Source organism: Triplophysa dalaica, chromosome 10 (assembly GCF_015846415.1).
Source record: "Triplophysa dalaica isolate WHDGS20190420 chromosome 10, ASM1584641v1, whole genome shotgun sequence".
Lineage (NCBI taxonomy): Eukaryota > Metazoa > Chordata > Actinopteri > Cypriniformes > Nemacheilidae > Triplophysa > Triplophysa dalaica.
The window spans coordinates 16,079,552-16,101,906 of NC_079551.1; the positions used below are offsets into that span (position 1 = coordinate 16,079,552).

The 22,355-nt window shown below is 34.4% G+C and overlaps 1 protein-coding gene and 1 long non-coding RNA gene across 3 annotated transcripts; both read left to right on the plus strand.

The window, feature by feature from the left end:
- The first annotated feature begins 220 nt into the window (after positions 1 to 220).
- Positions 221 to 2,774, plus strand: LOC130429526 (uncharacterized). The gene is made up of 4 exons (XR_008907625.1): positions 221 to 995; positions 2,238 to 2,290; positions 2,468 to 2,508; positions 2,739 to 2,774. It is a non-coding gene; the product is annotated as an uncharacterized LOC130429526 (long non-coding RNA).
- Positions 2,775 to 2,815: 41 nt separating this feature from the next.
- On the plus strand, positions 2,816 to 10,160 carry LOC130429523 (complement factor H-like). 2 transcript variants are annotated; one of them, XM_056758137.1, is made up of 16 exons: positions 2,817 to 2,944; positions 3,243 to 3,288; positions 4,294 to 4,435; positions 5,072 to 5,236; positions 5,640 to 5,834; positions 5,921 to 6,094; positions 6,203 to 6,379; positions 6,464 to 6,640; positions 7,055 to 7,213; positions 7,371 to 7,553; positions 7,702 to 7,881; positions 8,045 to 8,224; positions 9,206 to 9,382; positions 9,466 to 9,654; positions 9,829 to 9,872; positions 9,985 to 10,160. In XM_056758137.1, exons 3-15 carry the CDS (start codon positions 4,366 to 4,368, stop codon positions 9,852 to 9,854), a joined length of 2,052 nt encoding a protein of 683 aa, XP_056614115.1. In that variant the 5' UTR covers positions 2,817 to 2,944; positions 3,243 to 3,288; positions 4,294 to 4,365; the 3' UTR covers positions 9,855 to 9,872; positions 9,985 to 10,160. The 2 variants fall into 2 exon arrangements, with proteins under 2 accessions (XP_056614116.1, XP_056614115.1); XM_056758138.1 differs by lacking the exon at positions 5,072 to 5,236 and having other exon boundaries at positions 2,816 to 2,944.
- The last annotated feature ends 12,195 nt before the right edge of the window (positions 10,161 to 22,355 follow it).

Below are 22,355 nucleotides of genomic sequence, written 5' to 3' on the forward strand. Positions count from 1 at the left end.
TCCTTCGTTTTACGAAACGCGCTTAGTTTGTCCATGTAGTGCTACTATAGAAACGTGGCTTTGCAATTTGATATATTACATGTAAGGGTGTGCCCGCGGTGTATATACATAAAATGGCTCCTTATAAGGTAATATAAACATTTTGGTTCATTTTGTAAGGTATTTCTCCACCATTTACAACCTAGTTTTGTATTGTATATTACATTTTGGTAAATAAATCCTTCAAAATGCTACACACTGTACCTTTAAACAGTGGTTCAAGTGCACACATACAAAAGTTACATCGACCAATGACAAATAAACAATCATTTATACAACTATTTTAAAAGTCTACATAGATATATACAGAATACATCTCAAATAGACTATCAAGTATTAAAGTTGTTGTGCTGTTCATCGCCTTCAGTATTTCAAAACTAGACTAAACTAAATGGTTCTCACCATGTCCTCTCAATGTGAACGGTTGAATATGGCGGAGGGGACACTAGCACATTTATTTTGGTTTTGTCCTGTTCTACATGACTTCTGGTTTGACATTTTTAAATAGTTTTCAAAGGTTTATGGAACTAACATTCAACCTGACCACAGCCTGGCTATTTTGGGATAGATCAGTGTTATCAGTGTTTATTAAAAACAATTCTGACCTGAATAGTCGAAGATTCAATGCTTCGATAGGAGGAGCCTGATTCGACTAATCTTCGGAAACTTTCAGAACTTGTCATTCTCTGCACTGAAAGCAAGCGTGCGTGTCAGGAGGAGACGGAGAAAAATTTCATTCACTCTGGTTTTTATCTTGTTTATTTTCCCGTTTATTGTAGCGGTCTGTTCACAGCCTCTTCTGACAGTAAGCAATTCCAAATTCATGTTAACCAAAGATGAGAGAAAATATTCACATGGAGACACAGTACGCTATGAGTGTGATGATGGCTATGCATCAATGGGAGAGACCATCTCTAAGTGTGACACACAATCCTGGATTTACCCAGAATGCATTAGTGAGTCAAATTCACAAAAACCTTTGCTGTGAATTTCCATTTTAACTATAAACGAATTTAAAAAAATATATCATTAATCACTATCAACTAATTTACAAACATATTACACACATAGACCACTTCAGACAACATAGCAAAACGCTGGTCCTGAAGTTTTTAACAGTTTTTAACACTATAAAACCAACAAAATTATGTATATCTGAATCAACCTATAAACGAATACCTTGAAGATGTACTCATGCAATATTGTTTGAGTAGGAGTGTGATCGGCAGAGGTGGGTAGAGTAGCCAACACCTTTACTCAAGTAAAAGAAGAGGTAACTAGAGAAATACTCAAGACTTAAAAGTAAAAGTCGCTGTTTCACTCGAGTAAAAACGCATGCAATGAAAAACTATTCAAGAAGCTGATAACTCCGTTACTTTTGATCTGATTATATAGTATTCAAAAAATATATATTATTGCCAATATTTTCATATTATATTTATTCATATTTTTCTTATTCTTATGATCATGAACAGATATCTTTACAATATACATACAGAGACTAAAGAATAGACAAACACAGAAGAGACGAGCATTTCTGTAAATTTCATCTAGTCCCACTGTCAATGTAACCTACACAACCTATTCAGAATAATAAAGTCAAACTAAAGTGAACCCATCCAGAGTTTTGCGTTTACACTGCTGTTAAAGCAAAGGTAACTCACACAGGGTTTCTGCCAATCTCATATTAATCTTGAGTACCTATAGAGTAGTATTGCATACTTCGTATCTTGAAGAGTATTTAGTTTGATCACATTTATAAAAGATAGATACAGCAATATACTATGTAATACGCCTAACTTGTTTTTTGACTATTTGACAATGTTAAGCATGAGAAGACAGCACGTTTAACATTGCCGAGAAGTCAGAATGCATGAAGCACCTTATAGATTCATATCCATTTCATGCAACGCTCTTTGTGTTCTGCGTGATCATAAGTTTCCCGCTGCTAGGAGTGAGTTACCCGCCGATTCAGATCGGTCTGAGAACTGAACAAATCATTTGAACTGATTCGTGAACCTATTCCAAGGGTTTTGCCAATTGTTCAATAAATGTTGTAAAAGAATCAATCAATTGGGAATGCCCCAGTAAAAAGAGACAACAACCTTGAAATAAACCTTTAGAAATATACTCAAGAGTAAAAGTACACTTTCAATCTCACTTTAAAAGTACATATTTTACAAGATGATCTTTTACAGGTAATATTTATTCAACAAATTCTACATTTCATTTCAGAAGAAGGTAACAAAAGGTAAGTGTATCAATATTCTATTTATGAACTGTAGAAAACAGTTCAAATTGGACAAACATCCGTTTGTTATTTGTTAAGGCTGCATTTGTCCTCCACCACCTTTAATCGAAGATGGAGATTATAACATTGAGCACATGATTGATGAAATCATCACCAAGGTTTCATACTCTTTTACAGGTGTCAGGATGGGAGATTGGAGACGCCTCCAAAGGGTCCGAGTAAGTCATCTAATACCAAATGAGTCTGAATTTCATCTAAACACATCTGGGAAGTTTTTCAAGGGCCAAGCAAAATAATAATGCAAATGAACAAATAACTAAAGATGATATGAGAATATACCCCAAGTCCGACTTTTAGACATCTAGCAAACACTCACAAAATTGTTTGTTTGTTTGCTTGCGTGTTAATTTAGGTTTTAACAGAAATCGCTCATTGCAACTTTCATCAGTTAGACGTTGTCTCTCGAAGAGCCTTGCAAATTGACACCTGAGATTTATGAGGAGTACAACATACAACCTCTGCAAAGAAAATATGTAAGACACGGTGAAAGCGTTTAACATGATTGTAAGAATCAATGGATGTTTGGAGTTTTGAGAGGAAAATACACAGATGTGGTGTCGTGCTCTGATGGGAAGATAAAAGTTGATAATAAATGTGAGTACATGTTAGTCTCTTTATACTAAACACAGTGTTCTTACACTCAAAGTTCACATCTGAATGTGTTACAAATGTCTTAAACACAGTTTTATCTCATGCATGTACTCTAAGAGGAAGATTTATAAAGACAGATCATTCAGAGAATCTCAAACTCTTCTCCTCACATGAGTTTCAATCAGGAGAAGAAGCAGTTAATAGTTTACTCAAGTGATCACATTTAACTCTAAAAGTGTTTTGAAACCTTGTCATTTTATAATATTGTTTATAGACACAATTTATTTTTTCTTTTCTTTAGGTGACAAAAGACATTAGACAAAATAAACTCACGTGGACACACTGAGGTAATGCAAGTATGAATGTTCACAATTCATTTTAGAGAAAGTTGTTGAATATTGTTCTATTATTTAATGCACAGAAAATTCAAATGATAAAAAAAAACATGACATCCTTATCAAAGATTTCATTTCTTTTATCAAATTTTGTATAGAATAATTACTAATTTCATCAACATTTTGATGTAAAGGCAAATATTGTTAAAAAAAAAAAATCTGAATGTCTATTTCTATTGAGATTTTAATGTGCAGTGATTTAGAAGATTGTGAAGCTGTTAATACATCTTATGTGTTAATACCTTCAGATTTCTGATGTTACCAAAGCATGAAGATGGACAAACACACAGTGACAATAGCACACAAACACATTTATAACCACTGTTTCCTTAGTGTACACGCTTAACATATAGTTGAATGATTTCATATAATCTTTCTTAAATTGACAGTTTATTATTTTTTAAGAAACACATTACAGGGAGTTAGCGCTTTTCTCCATCATTGAGCAACTTTCCATTTTATGTACACACGTGAGCTTTAGAGCTAAAAGATTCATTTTCGTCGCTCCCTCATAATCAATTTAAGTGTGAAAATGACCCAGATATGATCAGATACTGTATGAGAGAGAATTGAATATCTTTGACCAAAACATGATATTAAATACACTGTTGTGAGCCATGACTGTGTGTGATGGAGTTTTTGTTATCGGGTCAGGTGGAAACATTATGTCATAAGATCACCTAAATGTTAGAATGAATGGCAGAAAAACAAGGGATTCTAACTTTGCTGTGTTGAATAAAAACACATCACAAAAAGAGAGAGTATTAAGCATCTGAAAGATGTGGGATTACAGGGGACATTAGGACATTATGGGGAGGAACAACACTGAGGAGAAAGTTCAGTATGAGTCAATGTTTTTATTCCTGGAGAAGAAGAGAACTGTGATACGTGTATTATGTTTACCTAAACACCCATGTGATTTAATTTCATTTGACACGTGTTTGCTTTTATCTGAAGATACTGGTCGTCAAATATTTGCATGACTGAACATTCTTCAATGAACCACAGGACAGATCACAGCGCTGGAAAATGGAGATATATCCAATAATCATCTGTTTGATTTTAGGTTTAAATGCACTTGGATCCTCAAACGCTGCAGGTAGTAAAATGTTTACTTAAATATGACGATTAAAATGTATTCATGAGAAATGATTAGAATCTGTAAAAAACATGTTTGACCTTTCAGACAATTTAGAAACCGCTGCATGAATTTGTTTAATTGACACAGAAAATATCAATTGATTGTTTAGGTAAATGCTTTATTTATGATCATTATTTGCTGACATATAAAGATAGACAGACAAAATTAAACCAGTAGAGAAAACTAGAAATGTGGACATTTTAACTAAATTATGAAAACACAAAATAAAAAAAAGTTGCTGATTTTTCATATGTGAACAGCTGCAGTTAATGTTATAAATTATGCTAAATGTTCAAATCATGTCAAAAACCTATGACTGATACTGTTTGACCTTATTTACCATAGCAGTATGTTGACTAATTGAAATTACTTTTTTGATCCCTAAAGCACTTGAGCTGGTTTCACAGACTGGGTTTATAGACACAGTTCACCCAAAAATAAAAATTCGGTCATCATTTACTTAACGCAGAGTTTTTTCAAACCTGTTTACCTTTCTTTGTATAGGTTAGTTTAATATCTTCTTTGTATTCAACATCAAATATGTATGCACCTTTTTTTTTCAAAATAACGATGCATCTGTTCAACTTCATTCAGAGAAAACATGCACAGTACCTGACATACCACATGGGACTGTTGAGTTACTCAAAGTGTACAAGAAAGATGACACGCTAGAATACAAATGTGATAGGGGATACAAACCCAGACAGGGAACACCAAGATGCACAGAGAACGGCTGGAGTCTAAAGCCGGAGTGTGAAGGTGATGCTCCACTGTTAATAAGAATAAAGTATTCAGAATAATCCATGGAAATGAGAACAAAGTTATATTTTGCAGTAACAATAATTTTTATATTACTTTTAAAATCTATGTACAGTCAAATTACAGTACAAGACAAATCAGAGACCGAAGATTTTTAAAAGCATCTATGCATATTTATTTTATTAAATGGTTAGTTTCTTATTATTATAATCATTTTGCATGTGTCATACAAAGTCAACAGTGCCACAGCCAAATATGTCATAAAAACAGAGAAGCATAAACAGTGGTAGACCTTCGGCATAATTTCACCTTGACCTCTGAATATTAATATGTGATGTAACAAATAGTTACAACATTCATTTAAAGTAATTTAAGCTTGACCCTTTTTTATACTTATTATCAGAAATAACCTGTGAACTCAAGGAAATAAAATATGGAATACAAGCAATTGAACCCGAGGGAAAAACTTTCTTTCGAGCTGGAGAAACTGTGCAAATTATCTGCTCTGAAAGATTCAGGATATTCTGGACAAAAGAAAGCACACAAACATTTAAATGTCAGAATGATGGGGAATGGGACAACAATCCTACTTGTGAGGGTGAGCACATAGAGAAATCTTTTTTGGATTTATTGCTTAACTCCTTGTTTAAGTCAACTCTTGAATAACAATTCATCTTCTTTCAGAGATTAGATGTGAAATTCCACGTGACAGTCGTCTTTATTATGCATTTTACTATTTCTACGGCAATATGAAATTGGATGTGACAAAATCTTACAGGTGTTTGTCTGAATATCGTCAAATGGCAGCCGTGGCCACATGTACAAGAGATGGTTGGAAACCAGATCCACTGTGTGCTGGTACAGTATGTCTTTCTATCAACTCTCGCTATCTGTTAATTAATCTGTGAACACTATTAATATATCAAATCATTTACATTATAATAATGTGATAAATGTGTTTTCCAGACAATACCTGTGAAGCACCAAACATCCCAAATGCACAGATTTTGAGTCATGAACGCACTAACTATGATGTCAATACAAGAATACAATACAAATGTCTTCCAGGATTTGAACCCGAGCAACTCATAGAAATCACCTGTAATTCTGCAGGCACATGGATAAACAAACAGAACTGCGTTGGTACGTCATGTTATCATCATTCATCTAAACAACATCAACATCTGCGTATTGATAATAATGTGACTGTATTTATGTACTTCACAGTAAAGGAAGGTTCTTGCACAACACCACTCTTGGAAAACGGGTACATAGACAGAGATCCCCCTACAGAGGACACTATCTTTTATTTATGCAACACGGGTTATAAAACATTAACTGGGAAATGGTGGGGAGCAGCAACATGCATCAATGGCCATTGGTTAAATGAGCCGAGATGTATCCGTGAGTGTTTTTTTATTTAGGGTTAGTAAATACTGTCCATGCAAATCAGTTAAATTTTACTTATATGTATTATGTAGAAAAGTAAACTATATGCACACTTATTGAAAGTCAATATTGTGAATATTGGGGTAGACTTTATCTAATTTCTTTTAGTGTGTCATGACTTTAGCTGATAAATTTAGGTACTCTTTCCTTAAAAATATACAGAATAAAATCTACTTCGTCTAATTGAATGCAAATTGTTACCTCAATTTTTTTGAGTAGATTCAGTAAGTTTACATTTGGTTTACTTTGCTACCTAATATATTTAAGTAACATTTAACTGATTTGCATGGGTAGTATCTACTAAAACTCAAGAATAATTTTATTCAGTGAAATGTGTGTGTTATGAAAATGTGTATGTTGGGATTACAGAGGATAAGAAATGTGGTGCTTTGCCAAATGTTCAACACGGCCGTCTAAATGAAACAAACGCTGGACGATCTGCAGAAATCATTTGTGATCCAGGATACAAATCATCAAACAAATTAATCAAATGTGAAAACGGTATATGGGAGACACCAACCTGTAAAGGTAAACCCATTTCCTAAGTATTAACAATGTAAAGATAGAGTTTAAATTTGCCTTTTGGTAAAAGGCAAATTCACCACTTTTGGAAGTCATGTCGGAAAAATTATTATATTTAAATGTCATAGTAATAACTGTGATTTTTGTGTGTGCCTTTTTCTAGTGGATGAGGAGGGATGTGTCAGTCCTGAAAGAGTTGAAAACGCTGTGGTCATCTCTAAACCTCAAGAACGGTATTCACCTACATCTCATGTGACCTACAAATGTCTCAGACATTTCACAATAAACGGGAATGGCAACGTTTTTTGCCACAATTCAACTTGGGACAAAGCACCCATATGTGAAGGTGACCCTGTATTTATGACCTCTTCAAGTAGTAAACAACGCCAATCTGGAACATAAAAATATGACAGGAATATTTACATGGATATGCATCACGATACAAATACGATTTTATTTTTCTCCCCAATTGTTTATTTTCCTGTTTATTGTAGCGTTCTGTTCAAAGCCTCTTCTGACAGTAAACAATTGCAAACTTATTGATGAAACCCAAGATGAGAGGAAATATTCTCATGGAGACACAATATGCTATGAGTGTGATGATGGATATGAATCTATGGGAGAGACCATCGCTAAGTGTGATGGACAAACGTGGATTTACCCAGAATGCATGCGTGAGTAAAATTCACAAAAACCTTTGCCACGAATTTCAGTTTCATTTGTATAAAGAAATGTATAGAGATGTAATACTTTACATACATGCATTGATCTTTAAATCTTATTGTCTGTAAATCTTTTTACATGTTACATTGGACAAATACTTCATTATCATTTCAGGAAAAGCTCAGTGTACCAAACCAACAAAGAACTTGCAGTATGTGACCCTGTCAGATGAGAAAAATCTATTCAACAACTTTGATACTTTGAGATACAAGTGCAATAAACCATATGACAAAATTCCAGGAGGAACTTTGACTTGTAGAGATGAAAAATGGATTGGAACGATTGGCTGCACAAGTTAGTTAACACAACATCTAACAAACACATTTACATATCAAAGATGCAAACCATACACGTCAACACTCCCATTGTGGCCGGGAGTCTCTCGTTTTTTCGCACCCAACTCCCGCCACCCTCTCGGTTTGGTCATTTTCCTTTGAAAGTCCTGGACCGACGGGGAAAGAAAGCATTTGAAAAGAGTGTTGTGTTCTGCAGACACCGCAGATTAAAACATGTATTGTTTATTTCTAAACAATTTGCAATATACAAACATTGGTAAATCCATCCATCCATGTAAATAAAAAAACATTATGCTAAATAATCCAGAACCTAAGAGATGACGTATCACTGCAGGCAAACTTGGAAGTAAGTGCAGCGCTGGTTCCCTCGATCGAAAGCCTGAACATTTTCCCATAGACTTTTGGAATATCGCCAAAAATAAGCTCTGTGATTAACAAAGGTTTATGAAGTTTACAAGTTTTTTACAAATTTCTTTACAAGTGAACACAATATTTGCTATTTTTGAAGCTGAAATACAATCGACAGAAGTCAAAACATTACACGGTGCTATAAACAGACTACACTTACGGTTGCTTGATATCAAGTTTACCAGCACAAAGCCTCCGACGACTCTTTCAAACTTTATTTAAAATGTGTTGCCTGATGAGTTATTACTCCGTGAATGAATCTGCATCTACGTTTTAAGAGATTTGTGCCTGTTGCATTATTTATGAGCTTATATTTGCGAATGACGTCTAATGCTGGGTTCACACCAAACACAAACAATCTCGTTCCACCAAAAGTTTGTTATTTTCTCAACCACCACAACACCCTTTCAACCCCCATCACCTAAACCCGATCATGGGTCTCCAGGATTTTTGTTTTAAATTTGTATCATTGTTTAGTTTATTGTATGTATAATCTGTTCGTTCAATTTAAAATCAATTTATGTTGTATATTGTAACTTATGTACAATGTTTAATACTGTGATTTCATTAGGCAGCATTTGTCCTCCACCACCTGAAATTGAAGATGGAGATTTTATCACTAAGGATATGACCAGTGAGGTCATCACGAAGGTAACATACTCTTGCCAATACTACTATGTGCTGAATGAACGGAAAGAACATTACAGCTGTAGAGATGGGAGATGGGAAACCCCTCCAAAATGTCTGAGTAAGTCATCCAATACTAAATTATTATCAATCCCGTTATAAAGTTTTATTCAGTATCTTTAAATCAGTTTGTTCCTCTCTTAGAGCCATGCAAACTAACACCTGAGATTTATACTGATTACAATATACAACTCATCAGAGATAACTACGTGAAGCACAGTGATGAAGAGATTAGATTTAAATGTAATGAGGGATGGAATGCTGGAGGTTTCAGTAGATCAGATTATGTGAAGGGAACATGCTCTGATGGGAAGATAAATATACATAAAAAATGTGAGTACATGTTAGTCTGTTTTCACTTCACACATTAATGACAGAGCTGTAGACACACTGGACATCTGAATGTGTTTTATCAAAGATCAATTCTGCATTTTATTAAGTAATATATTACCCTGATAAGTTTACCCACAGTACCCACAATAATATTGTGTTTATCCTTTTCTTTAGGTAATGAAGAAAATATATTTGTATAGACTAAGGTGAACACTGAGGTAATGTAACAATGAGAGTTCACAATGCAGTTTAGAGAAATGTAGAAGTGAAACATTTACGCCAACCAACCTGTAATGATGTATTTACTGTTTCATAATATCTTGTGTTTAGACCTGAAGATTTGTGATGTAACCAAAGCATGAAGATGGACAGACACACAGAGACGAGAACACATAAATGCATCTATGTTGCTGCAATCTACATGTTTATCAAACAGCTTCATGGTTTAAATAATCTTAAATAATATAAAATTCTCACTTCAGAATAAAGATTCACATTCAAATTGTTGCAGTGGTTTGGTTTATCATTCAGTAATTTTCTCCTTTTATTTACAATTATATACTAATGCCGAGTTCACATTGAGCGATTTTCAAAGTCTTTTCATCACTGCTCTTTTCACACTGGATGACTATGTGAGGAGCATTCAGTTGCTGCAGTGTTCACATTGAACGATTGATCGGCGACAGGAGATTCCTCACTGAATGACTTTATAATAGGTCAGAGTCGGTGACAACTGTCTGGTCAACAAACAATGTTTCACAACAAAGCGTACGCGAGAAGTGATACGTGATATAGTTCTTGCGTGACATTGTAAGCCATACTTGCTGATGTTGTGGTCTCCTCCCCGAACATCATTTTGTCTTGTATCTTGCCTTCTCATTGGCTGTAGGTCATCGGAAATGTATTTTACAGTCAGAACTCATTTCACACAGCAGGATTCTGAGTCTCCGACAGGTGGATATATATGTTCAGCATGCAAAATATTTCATGTGCATCTGTGAAGTGTCGCCCACTCTCTCAGATCACGTCTTTGATGATTCGCAAGGCGTGATTGTGACTCACGTGAACGAGCACCGATTTCTCTCCGATTATGGAAATTTGTCTGTGATTTCTCAAAACCTATCAACTGAAAATTGGAGCCATAGTCATTCAGTGTGAACTCGGCATAACTATATTAAAAACTGTTTTTAGAGCTAAAAGGAAAAGATTCATTTTAGCTCTGTTTATTTGCCTGTGGGCAAATTTGCGTTACGGATGTGACATAAAAATGCTCAGAGAATGAATTTGTTATGAATAAATTGACCCATTCTGTTAATATTTTTCCAATCCTTGTTGATAGAATCTGAACCTCCAAAAATGTCAGTCTATAAACAAATTTTCTATTTTAAAAACTTATGAACTGTAAAAAACGGTTCAAAATGGAAATCTTACTATGTGCCGGACAAATCACAGAGATTTGTCAAGGTGAGGACCGGGAAGTAGAACCCAAGTGCAGGCAGACACACGGTTGGGGTTTAAAAGGATATTTATTTGTACAAAACAAGACAAAAGGGAAAAACAAAAACAGGACAGTATAATAATAATCAGAAACAAGGAGAAGGACTCACTAGACTACACAACACTTGGAAATACACTAAACTAAACTTACAGGACACAAGGTAATATTTAACAAGGGACATTGACTTCACAGAACAAATGACAAGGTTAACTCACAAGACCAGACTACAGTAACAGTCTAAGTCAAACAATCCAAGAGCAGAAGACAAAGAACATGAGGGTGTTTTAAAGGGTAACAAACACGGGATAATTAGCAAGGGACAGGTGTGGGTAATGAAACACTAATGGGAAGGCTAACGAGACAAAGGGATGGGAAACACCTACGAGACACGGAGAGATCGGATCTCTAAGCCTAAGGTCCAACCTCTCTCTCCACAAAGAACCTTAGACTATGTCATGGCCCCGCCCCAGGACCAAGAATAAACCAGACAAGATGGCGGAACCATGACAAGATATTACAGGTGTCAGGATGGGAGATGCCTCAAAAATGTCTGAGTAAGTCATCTAGTATCAACTGAGTCTAAATTTCATTACACTCTAAACACATTCATCTGGACTGTTTACACAAGCCAAGCAAAATAATAATGCAAATGAACAAACAAGTAAAGATGAAATAGAAAACACATCGGCTGAAAACACATGTCTTCTGTCTGCACCTGACTGATCATTTCTGATTTCTATATCTTTTCTACAATATAAAAAAAAATGCATGCTCATTTAAACTTGGATAAACTAAACTCGTCTCTGTTCACTGTAGTAAGCTTTGTGAGACATGATTTTATTGCTCTTATGCTTTTTTTGTCCTAATGTTTGCCCCAATTGCTTCCATTGTTTTCCCAATTTGTATGTCGCTTTGGATAAAAGCATCTGCTAAATGACTAAATGTAAATGTAAATATGAGAATATATCCCATGTCCGCCTTTTAGACATCTAGCAAACACTCACAAAATTGTTTCTTTGTTTGTGTGTTAATTTAAGTTTTTAACAGAAATCGCTCATTGCAACTTTCATCAGAGCATTGCGAATTGACATACAGAATATGAGGGGTACAACATAAATATGTAAGACACCTGAAAGCGTTACACATGATTGTAAGAATCGATGGATGTTTGGAATTTCCAGAGGAAGATACACAGTTGCGGTGTCATGCTATGATGGGAAGATAAAAGTTGATAATAAATGTAAGTACATGTTAGTCTCTTTATATTAATCACAGTGTTCGTACATTTAGGGTTCTAATTTGAATGTGTTATTAATGTCAGAAACACAGTTTTATCTCATGCGTGTACTGTAAGAGGAAGATTTAAAATAGCGACAGAGTTTATTCAGAGACCATTTAAGTAAATAGCCACAATCTTTTTACTTTTCTTTAGGTGACAAAAGATTTTAGACAAAATCAATTGAAGTTGACACACTGATGTAACGCAGGAAAGTTCGCAATGAATTTTAGAGAAACGTTTTTGAATATTTAATGCACAGAAAATTTGAATTATTAAAAACATGACATCATTATCAAAGATTTTATTTCTTCACTCACATTTTATGTAGTATAATTACTAATTTCCTTAACATTTGGATGTAAAGCCATTAATTTTAAAATGAAAACAAGATGATTATAATTCTTTTGAGATTTAACGTTCATGAGGTTTTCCTAAGCGTTGTCATAAGATGTTTATGTCTACGAACATGTTATTATGTATTCACAGTTTCATAATCTTCTGTGTTAAGGCCTGCGGATTTGTGGTCTTACCAAAGCATGAAGATGGACAGACAAACAATGACAAGAGCACATGAACGCATTTATAACCACTTCCATCTAAATCATATCGTTATATAATTTTATTAAAAAAAACTTAAATTCATGTATTATTTCTTAACTATGATAGTAAATTTGTACACACATGAGCTTGAGAGATACTGTATGAGAGAGAAATCAATATTTTTGACCAAAACATGATATTAAATACATGATGAATCGCAAGAAACAAGGTATTCTAACTTTGATATGTTTTATAACCAAACAGTTCTTGGCAACCATTGACCAACATAGGAAAAATGACAATGGTACACCGAAGTTCCCCAGAACTGTTTGCTTTCTTACATTATTAAAAATCAAAAGATTGTGGTTGAAAGAACAAATACATTTTCCCCACAGTAGTCGATGGTGACCAAGAACTGTTTGGTTACAAGCATTCTTCCAAAAATATTTCTCTGTGTTTATTGGAACGAAGAAATTTATACATATTCGGAAAAGAAATCGAGTCCAAGTTCACCGAAAATGAAAGTATCATCATTAACTCACCCTCACGTTGAACCTGTATTAATCTCTTTGTTCTGCTGAACATTAGAAACATATTATGAAGAAAGTCTGTATTCATACATGGGACAAAAATTATTTTTAGTCTTTTGTTCCCAAGAAAGGTTTGGTCAGATTGTCAACGATGGTTTAAGAAAAATAGAGCTCCCCAAATTCACCATAATCTCAACCATTACCTGCACTGATGGTAACAAGTGTTCAGGGTCACAAACAAAGATCAAAAATGCCTTAGAGGGAGGGAGAATGCTGTTCTTGAGCGCATTTTGGACCAAATGAATGCACTATCACTGAATGTTTTTGATAATAGTAGATTAAGAACAACATGATTCTGAATCTTACAAAACATTCAACGTTTAAGTGAAATCAGATGTGGCCCTAACAACAACTGTACACCCATACCTGTACACATACATGCTTGCTGCATCTTCAGTCTTAAACGTATGTTAGTGGTTTATGATTTTAGATGATTCCACATACAAAAATAAAGTTTGACATTAGTATTTGTTCAGAGTTTGATTAATATAAATAATATGTTCTCTACTATCATCATCTGCTGCAGTTTGATTATTTGCTTCAATACATGTTTTGTCGAGCCGGTGAACTTTCTGATAATCCAATGCAGTGTTTGATCTTCGTATGTCTGTTGGGATGAATTATGTCTTCACTTTAACACAATGATCTTTATACCAGTGTTGTTGAACCAGCCTACTGTTTTTTTTTTTTGCTTATTTTTAGTGTTTTATTTGTGTTAAGTTTAACAATTCAAGAGGAAATAAATGACATCGTTTAGCAAAAAAGATTATATTACATGAATTTGAGCTTCTGTTTTCTGACATCTTTGAGCAGGTTTTATGCTGCAATAAAGACTTATCAAAAGAAAACTTTGTGTATTTGGATTTGTTTAGAATTTGCAATGTTTGTCAGCAAACAACCCGGTGCAAAAAAATCAATAAACTTTTTACCAGTCGACAGACAATCTTTTCTCGAAGCCTACATTAAATAATTTCTTTAAAGCAGGTAAATAATAATTTTAACTATAAATACATTAGGAAAGAAATTGCAATAATGATGCTCTATATTTACAATATACCGTACAAATAAATTATAATGATGTACATATAAAATAAATATAAACTATAATTACTGACACTATTGCATTTATTAATTTGAATAAACTTTGGACTGCTATAGCAAACAGACTACGTTAATAAGTTAAATTAGTTAAACTGCTAAATATCCCATACGGTTTCATTAAATGCGACAAAGTTACATGACCCTTATAACAATTTTTTTAATTTAAGAAAAAAATTAACATGCAAAAAATTCAACAAATCGTTTGTTTAATATAATTACTATATAATAAAATAATAATACAAATCCAATGAAATGTTAATAGGCCTAATTATATAATTGGCCACTAGCCAGATGATCAACAAACACAGACCAGATGTTAACTTAGGGGCCAAGAACAGTCTTTAGGATTCATTCATATTTTTTAATTTATATGTTAAATTTATGTCAAATTAGCATCAAGAATAATTCTCAGCAGAACTGCTCACATGAGACTTTTCCTTTTTCTCCACCTCTAAACTTCCTTACCACAATCACCAACGGCTCAAATGTTAAAACAAAATTAGCCTTACTTTGTTGCATATGCATAAATTATTGGCACAATAAATGTTCACTATTCCAACTGTAACATGAATGATAGACTTTTTGTCATGCTTTCTGAATTCTTGTAAAATGTAAATATTTTTAGCTGCTTTGTAACAATGCACATGTTAAGAGTGATGTCCAAGTAAAACTTAATTTAATTAAATTAAATTTCAATGAAAAAAATGAATCCATGGACTGTTAAGATGTTTTGTTTACAGCTAAACATGAAACCCTGCGAGATCTTTTTCCTTTTCCTTCTTTCGAAATGTGAGAACATTTTAACCAACGCTGAAGGTAATACAGTATGAAATGTTTTAGAACTTACATTAAAGTTTTATAAAAAATATGCTCAAAATTTAAAAAGTTTAGTTTAACAAAAATTGTGGCAGTCACTGTATTTTTGTCCATTCTGTACCAAACTCGTACCAAACTGTGACCTCACAACTTACTGAGCACCTTAGCATGAATATCTAAGTATTGTTGCACATTTTTAATCAGCAAACTGTGTGGCAGCAGTTCAGTGCATACAATAAAACAAATTTCAGACAAGACATATTACGATCTCAGTGAAATGTCGCATAATTAGTGAAGATTAAGGAAAATCTGACTTTACTCAGAATGGTGACAAAAACTAAACAAAAACACATAAGAATGGATCAGGCTCATTTATTATCGAACCTTACTAACCATAAATTTACTATGTTCTCACCTAAATAAACAGTTTAACCATGATATATTTAGTGAATGAGGATGAAGTCTGACTGTGGAGGGCTATTGCACAGTGACCGCTGAGGTCTCCGCAGTGCAAGTTTGTAAGTGCGTATACGGTGGACAGTTTCAATGTACTGGTTACACATTTTAGTAGCAAAAAAATAGACACTAGGAAAGTGAGGGGAAGACAAATATTAACAAAATAGTTTGACATTAATCTCTCATCCGCTTTGTACTATCTTTTTATATTATGTGGCAGTTTTAATTTAACACTAAGCTTAACTCTGATTTTAAAACCGCTGCAAACTGATCAAACAAAAAATATATATACAGTATATTATATTGTTTCCTATACATATCACAGGAGCTTGCAAAGGGTGAAATGTTCACCAAGTAATGCAAAAGCACAGATGTTTTTCCTATGCAAAGATGGGTTTTATTAGCTTCTTTTGTTTAAGTTTATTTTAAATTTAGTGTACGGGCAATAAAATGAGATAAATGACAAGTTTATCAGATGTAGAAAGTCTGGTGGTTCTTTGTTGTCTTAGCGCCTCAACAGTTTCAATCACTTATAAACTGTGGAGAAACATTCGGTGTAGTTTTTCATGGCAGACTTTATGCTGACTGTCAGCTATATCGTGTCAAAAATGATCCAACAGTTTTTAGACTCATTTAAAGAAAACGCTGTCTCTGTATTTGGACTTGTTAAGGTTGTGCAATGTTTGTGACACAACCCTGAGCAGAATTTTTTTAAAGTTTAACTTTTTGGCAGTAACAATCTTTGCTAAGAGACTACATGAATAAATTCCTTGAAAAACCTTGTAATAATTCCTTGGAATAAATACCCTAAAAAAAAAAAAAAAATTCTCAATATATACAATATATATATTATGCTGTGCATATTAAATAGAAATACACTTTATTTACTGATATCATTTTTTTAATTGGATACACTTTGGATTGCCTTCATCGTAGGAAAGATTCAGATTGTTTCTTAATTTAATTTCTGCAAAGCTGCTGTGCAACTGTTTCACGTTCAAACCCAACGATATGACGCGATCCGTCATGAGACATGGGAGAGCCAATGGCATCAAACCTGACGTAACTCTTTCTCTGGCGGCAATTTTTAAATGTCAGTTGTTATTCACAGGATCTGAGATTTACAGCGAACGTCGATCGATTTTAGATCAATTCCTCGTACTAATCGATCGTTTGTCGTTGGTATCCTTAGAATATCTATATTTATGAACAACATTGTGACTGCTTGTATCTTATGTGTTTTAAATAACGATAAATAAACTACAACAATACCTAGTCTAACTGCCTGAATAGCGCCACGTTAATGCAATTTTACTACTTTGAACTGTATTACATTGGTGCTGAAACCCGGGAAGGAAGGAGGCGGGAACCAGCGAACATTTAAATAAACTTTAATCAAAATAAAAAAACAATAACACAGCCACCTCACTGTCGACTGCCGGCCACAAGAACATAATACAAACTTAACACATGTCCGGGCCCAGTCCTCACTCATCGTACACTCTGCCGCTCGTCCTTTTATGCTTCTGATCTCCGCCTTGATACGGATACGGAGCCACTCATTATCACTTGCGTCACCGGCCCCGCCTCATTCCCTCATAAGGTATAATTTGCGTAACCTGCATGCCGAAACACGGGGTACCCTGCTTGTTAAAAAGTGATGACAAAGGGTGCTGACCGAGCATAAATGTGTGTTTACAATGTGTTGGAAAAGCTGAAATGCATTCAATGCATACGGAACGATGACATATGTCCGCTAAAATCTCAGTCAGCTCTGTTACATCCGGCGCATGTAGCATCCATTCTAAACAATAGCGTTTTTCACTCAGTCACTTCAAAATTCACCCTGGATTACACCCTGCACCCTGGAATCATGCTATATTCACAAACATGAAAAAGCTAACATTTACTCGAGGGATGATGATTATATAGTAATAGTCGCTGAAGAGTCGCTGAAATTTAAACGTTTTCTTCCCGAACACATAGTTATCACAAATTACCTCAGCACAATGAGAGAGGAAGTGGCTTAGCTAGCTGAGATTTTAGCAGAAGTATGTCATCGCCCCATATGTCTATACCCCATAAATCCAAGGAGTGTTACAATGTTCTGCTTAACATGATATCCTGCGATATATTTCTCTCCAAATCCACAATGTAGAGATTTTAACCTTGAGGATAAGCTCGATTAGGTCATTATCACAAAGGTATCGTACACTTGCCAACCTGCTTTTGTGTTGTACAAACCAAAGAGATTTTACAGATGTACGGATGGGATATGGGACACCCCTCCAAAATGTCTGAGAAAATCATCACCAAATAATTCTCAATCCCACTATGAAGTTTTACCGTGTTCAATCAGTTTGATTTTGTCTTTCTCATAGAGCCTTGTACACTTACAATTGAGATTTATAAGGAGTACAATTTACAACTCGTCCAAGATAACTATGTTTACCACAGTGATGAAAACTTAGCTCTTAACTGTAACCCTGGATTTTATTTTGGAGGTTTGAGAAGTCTAATTTATATAATGGTATGTTGTTCTGATGGGGTTTTAAAAATTTTACAAATATGTGAGTAAATCTTTTTATTTTCACAACCTCGTTTACAACACAAACATACAGCATACTGAAGTGAACTGTATAATATTATTTAGATAACTTCTGCACTCGTTTACATGCTCCATTTATAAAAAAATTACAGTCATGCTAGACATCTGTATACGTTTAACTTAATGTGTTATGAATGTCTGAACTTTAGTGTAGATGAAATGCAAGATGAACTGGGCTGTTCAATTGGCGGCCTGCAGGACCCGGCCCTCGATGTAATTTTATTCTGGCCCTTCAAGCATTGTGTGAAAAGGAATCTCTAGAATGAACTAGTTCGGTCGGGAACTGACCATACAGCACGAACCGCAGCAGCACAGTTTGATGCAAGTAAACTACATACAAAGTCGCGTCACTCATGCAAACTTTTCCCATTTGTCGTGAACACAGGCGAGTGGCGCGACTCTCAAGCAGTCTCTCCTGTGAGACGCAGTGAACAGGACGATGACAGATGAGAACATTTATTAGTTTCATTTCTGACATTTCGCTAGCAGGAATAGGACCACCATTTAAAAAGTACTGAGGCAAGGGCGGAGAATAACGTAATATTTACTTTCAAAATATTAAAATGTATTTAAATATGTAATCTGCAATTGTTTTGTGTGTGCTCTCGGGGCTTTCAGAGAACGCCAGCACATGAACTGTTCCTGTTTCAAGTGCTAATTGAAAAGAGCAACTGTCAAACCCCCTTTGCGGGGATCCGTCAAAATAAAAGCAAAAAAGTTTTCCTCACCATCCCTCTTGATTTTTACTGAGGATATGATTTACTTTAGTAAACTATAGTACATGTGCAAGTAACGGTATGAAAACAACTTTTTAAGTAGATTTTCTAAGTAGATTTTGAAACAAAATATTTCTATTTTTATTTTTCACTGTATGTTTCAACGCATCTACTGCAGGTGTTTTAATATAGATCATAAGTGAATACTGAACAATTTTTTATGAGGGATAATATAGTACTATTTTATAGTGAAGGACAGAAAACACAGAATTCAAAAATCAAAACAGAAAAAAAATGAATTTCTTAGTGTTGTTATTATCCCTCATATTGCAAGCCATATCCCTCCTGCCCCTCATTTGGGTTGTTTTTCATGAACTGGCCCCCGTGACAAACTAATTGAATAGCCCTGGCTTAAGTGAAAAAATTAAAATAATTTACCGCAATAATAATTGTTTTTATCCTTTTTTTGGGGACAAAGAAAACTAGACAAAATAAACATATAAGGTGTAAACACTAAGGTAATGCAATTGTGGAAGTTCACAATGAAATTTAGAAAAAAATATATTGTTCAATTATTTAATGTAGAGAAAGAGACATTTCATAACATTCGATTGTTTGATCACATTTAATTTACAGTAATTACTGATAGCTTAAGTGTTTTCATAAACGTTGACGAACTGTGCAAATTATTATTGTTAAATACATTTTTATAATTTTTATATACATTCTGTAAAACTGTGTTGGCATGTTTTTTTCTCTTTTGTTGTTAAAAACAAATGCATCTCTACCAACATGTTGTGATGCATTTATGATGTAGGAAAATCTTCTCTGATCGGCCTGTAGACCTCTGATGTACCATGAAGATGATAGACAGATGCACAGCTACAAGAGTAGGCTATACAAAGAGACAGAATTTTTTATACGGAGACAGTAAATCTACTACTGAACCAAACTCTCACAGAAACCTTTTTACATTGTTTGATATTTTAACATGAATACATATTTCACAATTTTTTAGTAAAATTATATTTTTAGCATTTACGTTTCTAAATTTATTTTTTAATTGATACATAACCAACATATGCATAATAATTAGACAAATGAAACACTAATTTTATAATACTAAAAATATTACAATATTTTCTTAATCTTATGTTACGTACAAAATTGTGAACATCCACAAATGGTTTGACTTAAATAGATAAAACCTGTCCCTTTGCTGGCATCTATGAAATATGTTGTATTTTATTTAGTCTAAAATGCTTTACAACAAAGCTTGACATTAAAACTGTACATTTTAAACAACACAGAGTTTGTCATTTACTATCACTCTTATGCTTATGCTTTCTTTTATCATTTTATCTTCGGTGGCAGTTTTGTCATCCAATTAGTTTATTGTTATTCTGGGCCAATCGTCAGCAGTTCATTAATACAGCTTAAAGGGGAACGCTGACCAAAAATGAAAATTCTGCCATTGATTACTCAACTTTAAGCAGTTTAACATCCCTGGGACCTCCACTTTTCCCAAAAAGTGGAGGTGGTTTTGAAGCTTTCTGAGATTGCAACGCAACCAAACACACAAGCCACGTGGCAGTGCATCTGATGTCAGCATTGCTCTATGCATGCGCATTCTGACCACACAGGCTCTATGTCAGAACGCCCATCCGTCAAGCGATGCTGACACCGGATGCACTGTCGTGTGACTCTGGGGAATGCGTGTTGGTAACCAACACCCAAATCAGGAAGTTTCTTAATATGTTCATTAGTTTTTTTTGTTTGGGCACAAAATGTATCCTCGTTGCAATATATTAATTTATACTGAATCACTGGACTCGCGTGGAGAATTTTACGATATCTTTACACACTTTCAGCGCTTTAAAGATTGGTTGCATACTTGCATTGCAATCTAAGGAGGAGTCAGAAAGCTTCCAAAACAATCTTGATTTGCATTTTGGGGGAAAATGGAGGTCCTACAGATGTTAAACTACTTGAGGGCGAGTAATTAATAGCAGAGTTTTTGGTCGGAGTTCCCCTTTAAGTCAGAGCTTCATCTTTGTATGTCTTTGTGGATGAATCGGGTCACTTAGCTGAATTCAGTTGAATCAGCATGATCACACAAAAACACGTTGAATACTTTTTACAAATTCATATTTCCATAAGATGAGATCAGAGCCATTGAGAGAGAGGGCGTCAACTCCTTTGCTGTGAAAATAACTGTTTTTTTGGAGTCAATGGCGGTTCATGGAGGCTCTATAGTTCCCTGGAGTTACTAGTAACACATAGTCATCTAATAAAGAAAAAAGCATTTTTTCATAACGTCCTGCAACTATCTAAAGGCTCCATGAATCACATGACACAATAACATTTTGAACTTCTGTTGTCGCGACTCTTTCTAAGATGAATCTGAAGGGTCTATAACAGCAATGTGACCACGTATCTGTGACGTATCTCTTCCCTGCCTCCAGAGGTCGCTACACACCACACTAACTGTTTGCTGGATTACGATTTTGGATTATCCTTCTTAATAAATTTTGCATTCGGGTAGCAAAGTTTGTGCCAAGTAGCAATGTGATAAGATGAGTCCTGATCATCCGGGGGTTACATTATATTATTGTGCTCTTTAAACAAGGTCAGTGCAGTGGGAGTCTCACTCTATAAAGGTTAAAAACCTTTGAGCAGGAGCAACTGCTTCACAGTACACTGACATAACAAAACTGAATTGACTCTCTGTCATGTTTACTATTTATCCCCCAAAAAATGTCAGAGGCATATTTGTAAGTTGATTATATTATGACAATATTAGTTAGCAGAATGTAAGGTTCTGCTTTTTCATTGCCACATATACCCTAAAAAACAACAATTCTGTTATTTGTTTTTAAGCGTCCCATAAAAAGAGCACCTTATTTACACACAGTATTTGTTTAGCAGCCCTACATTTTGCTGAGTTTTGAAAACAGTGTTTATGTTGACGACTGGACCGTGCTCTGTAAACCCTAACTTCACCAAAAATCCTAATAGTCACATTATTTCAAACAACTTCATGTTTAAAATCAACTTCAAATGTTGATTTTAAAATTCACAACATACGAGAGCAAGC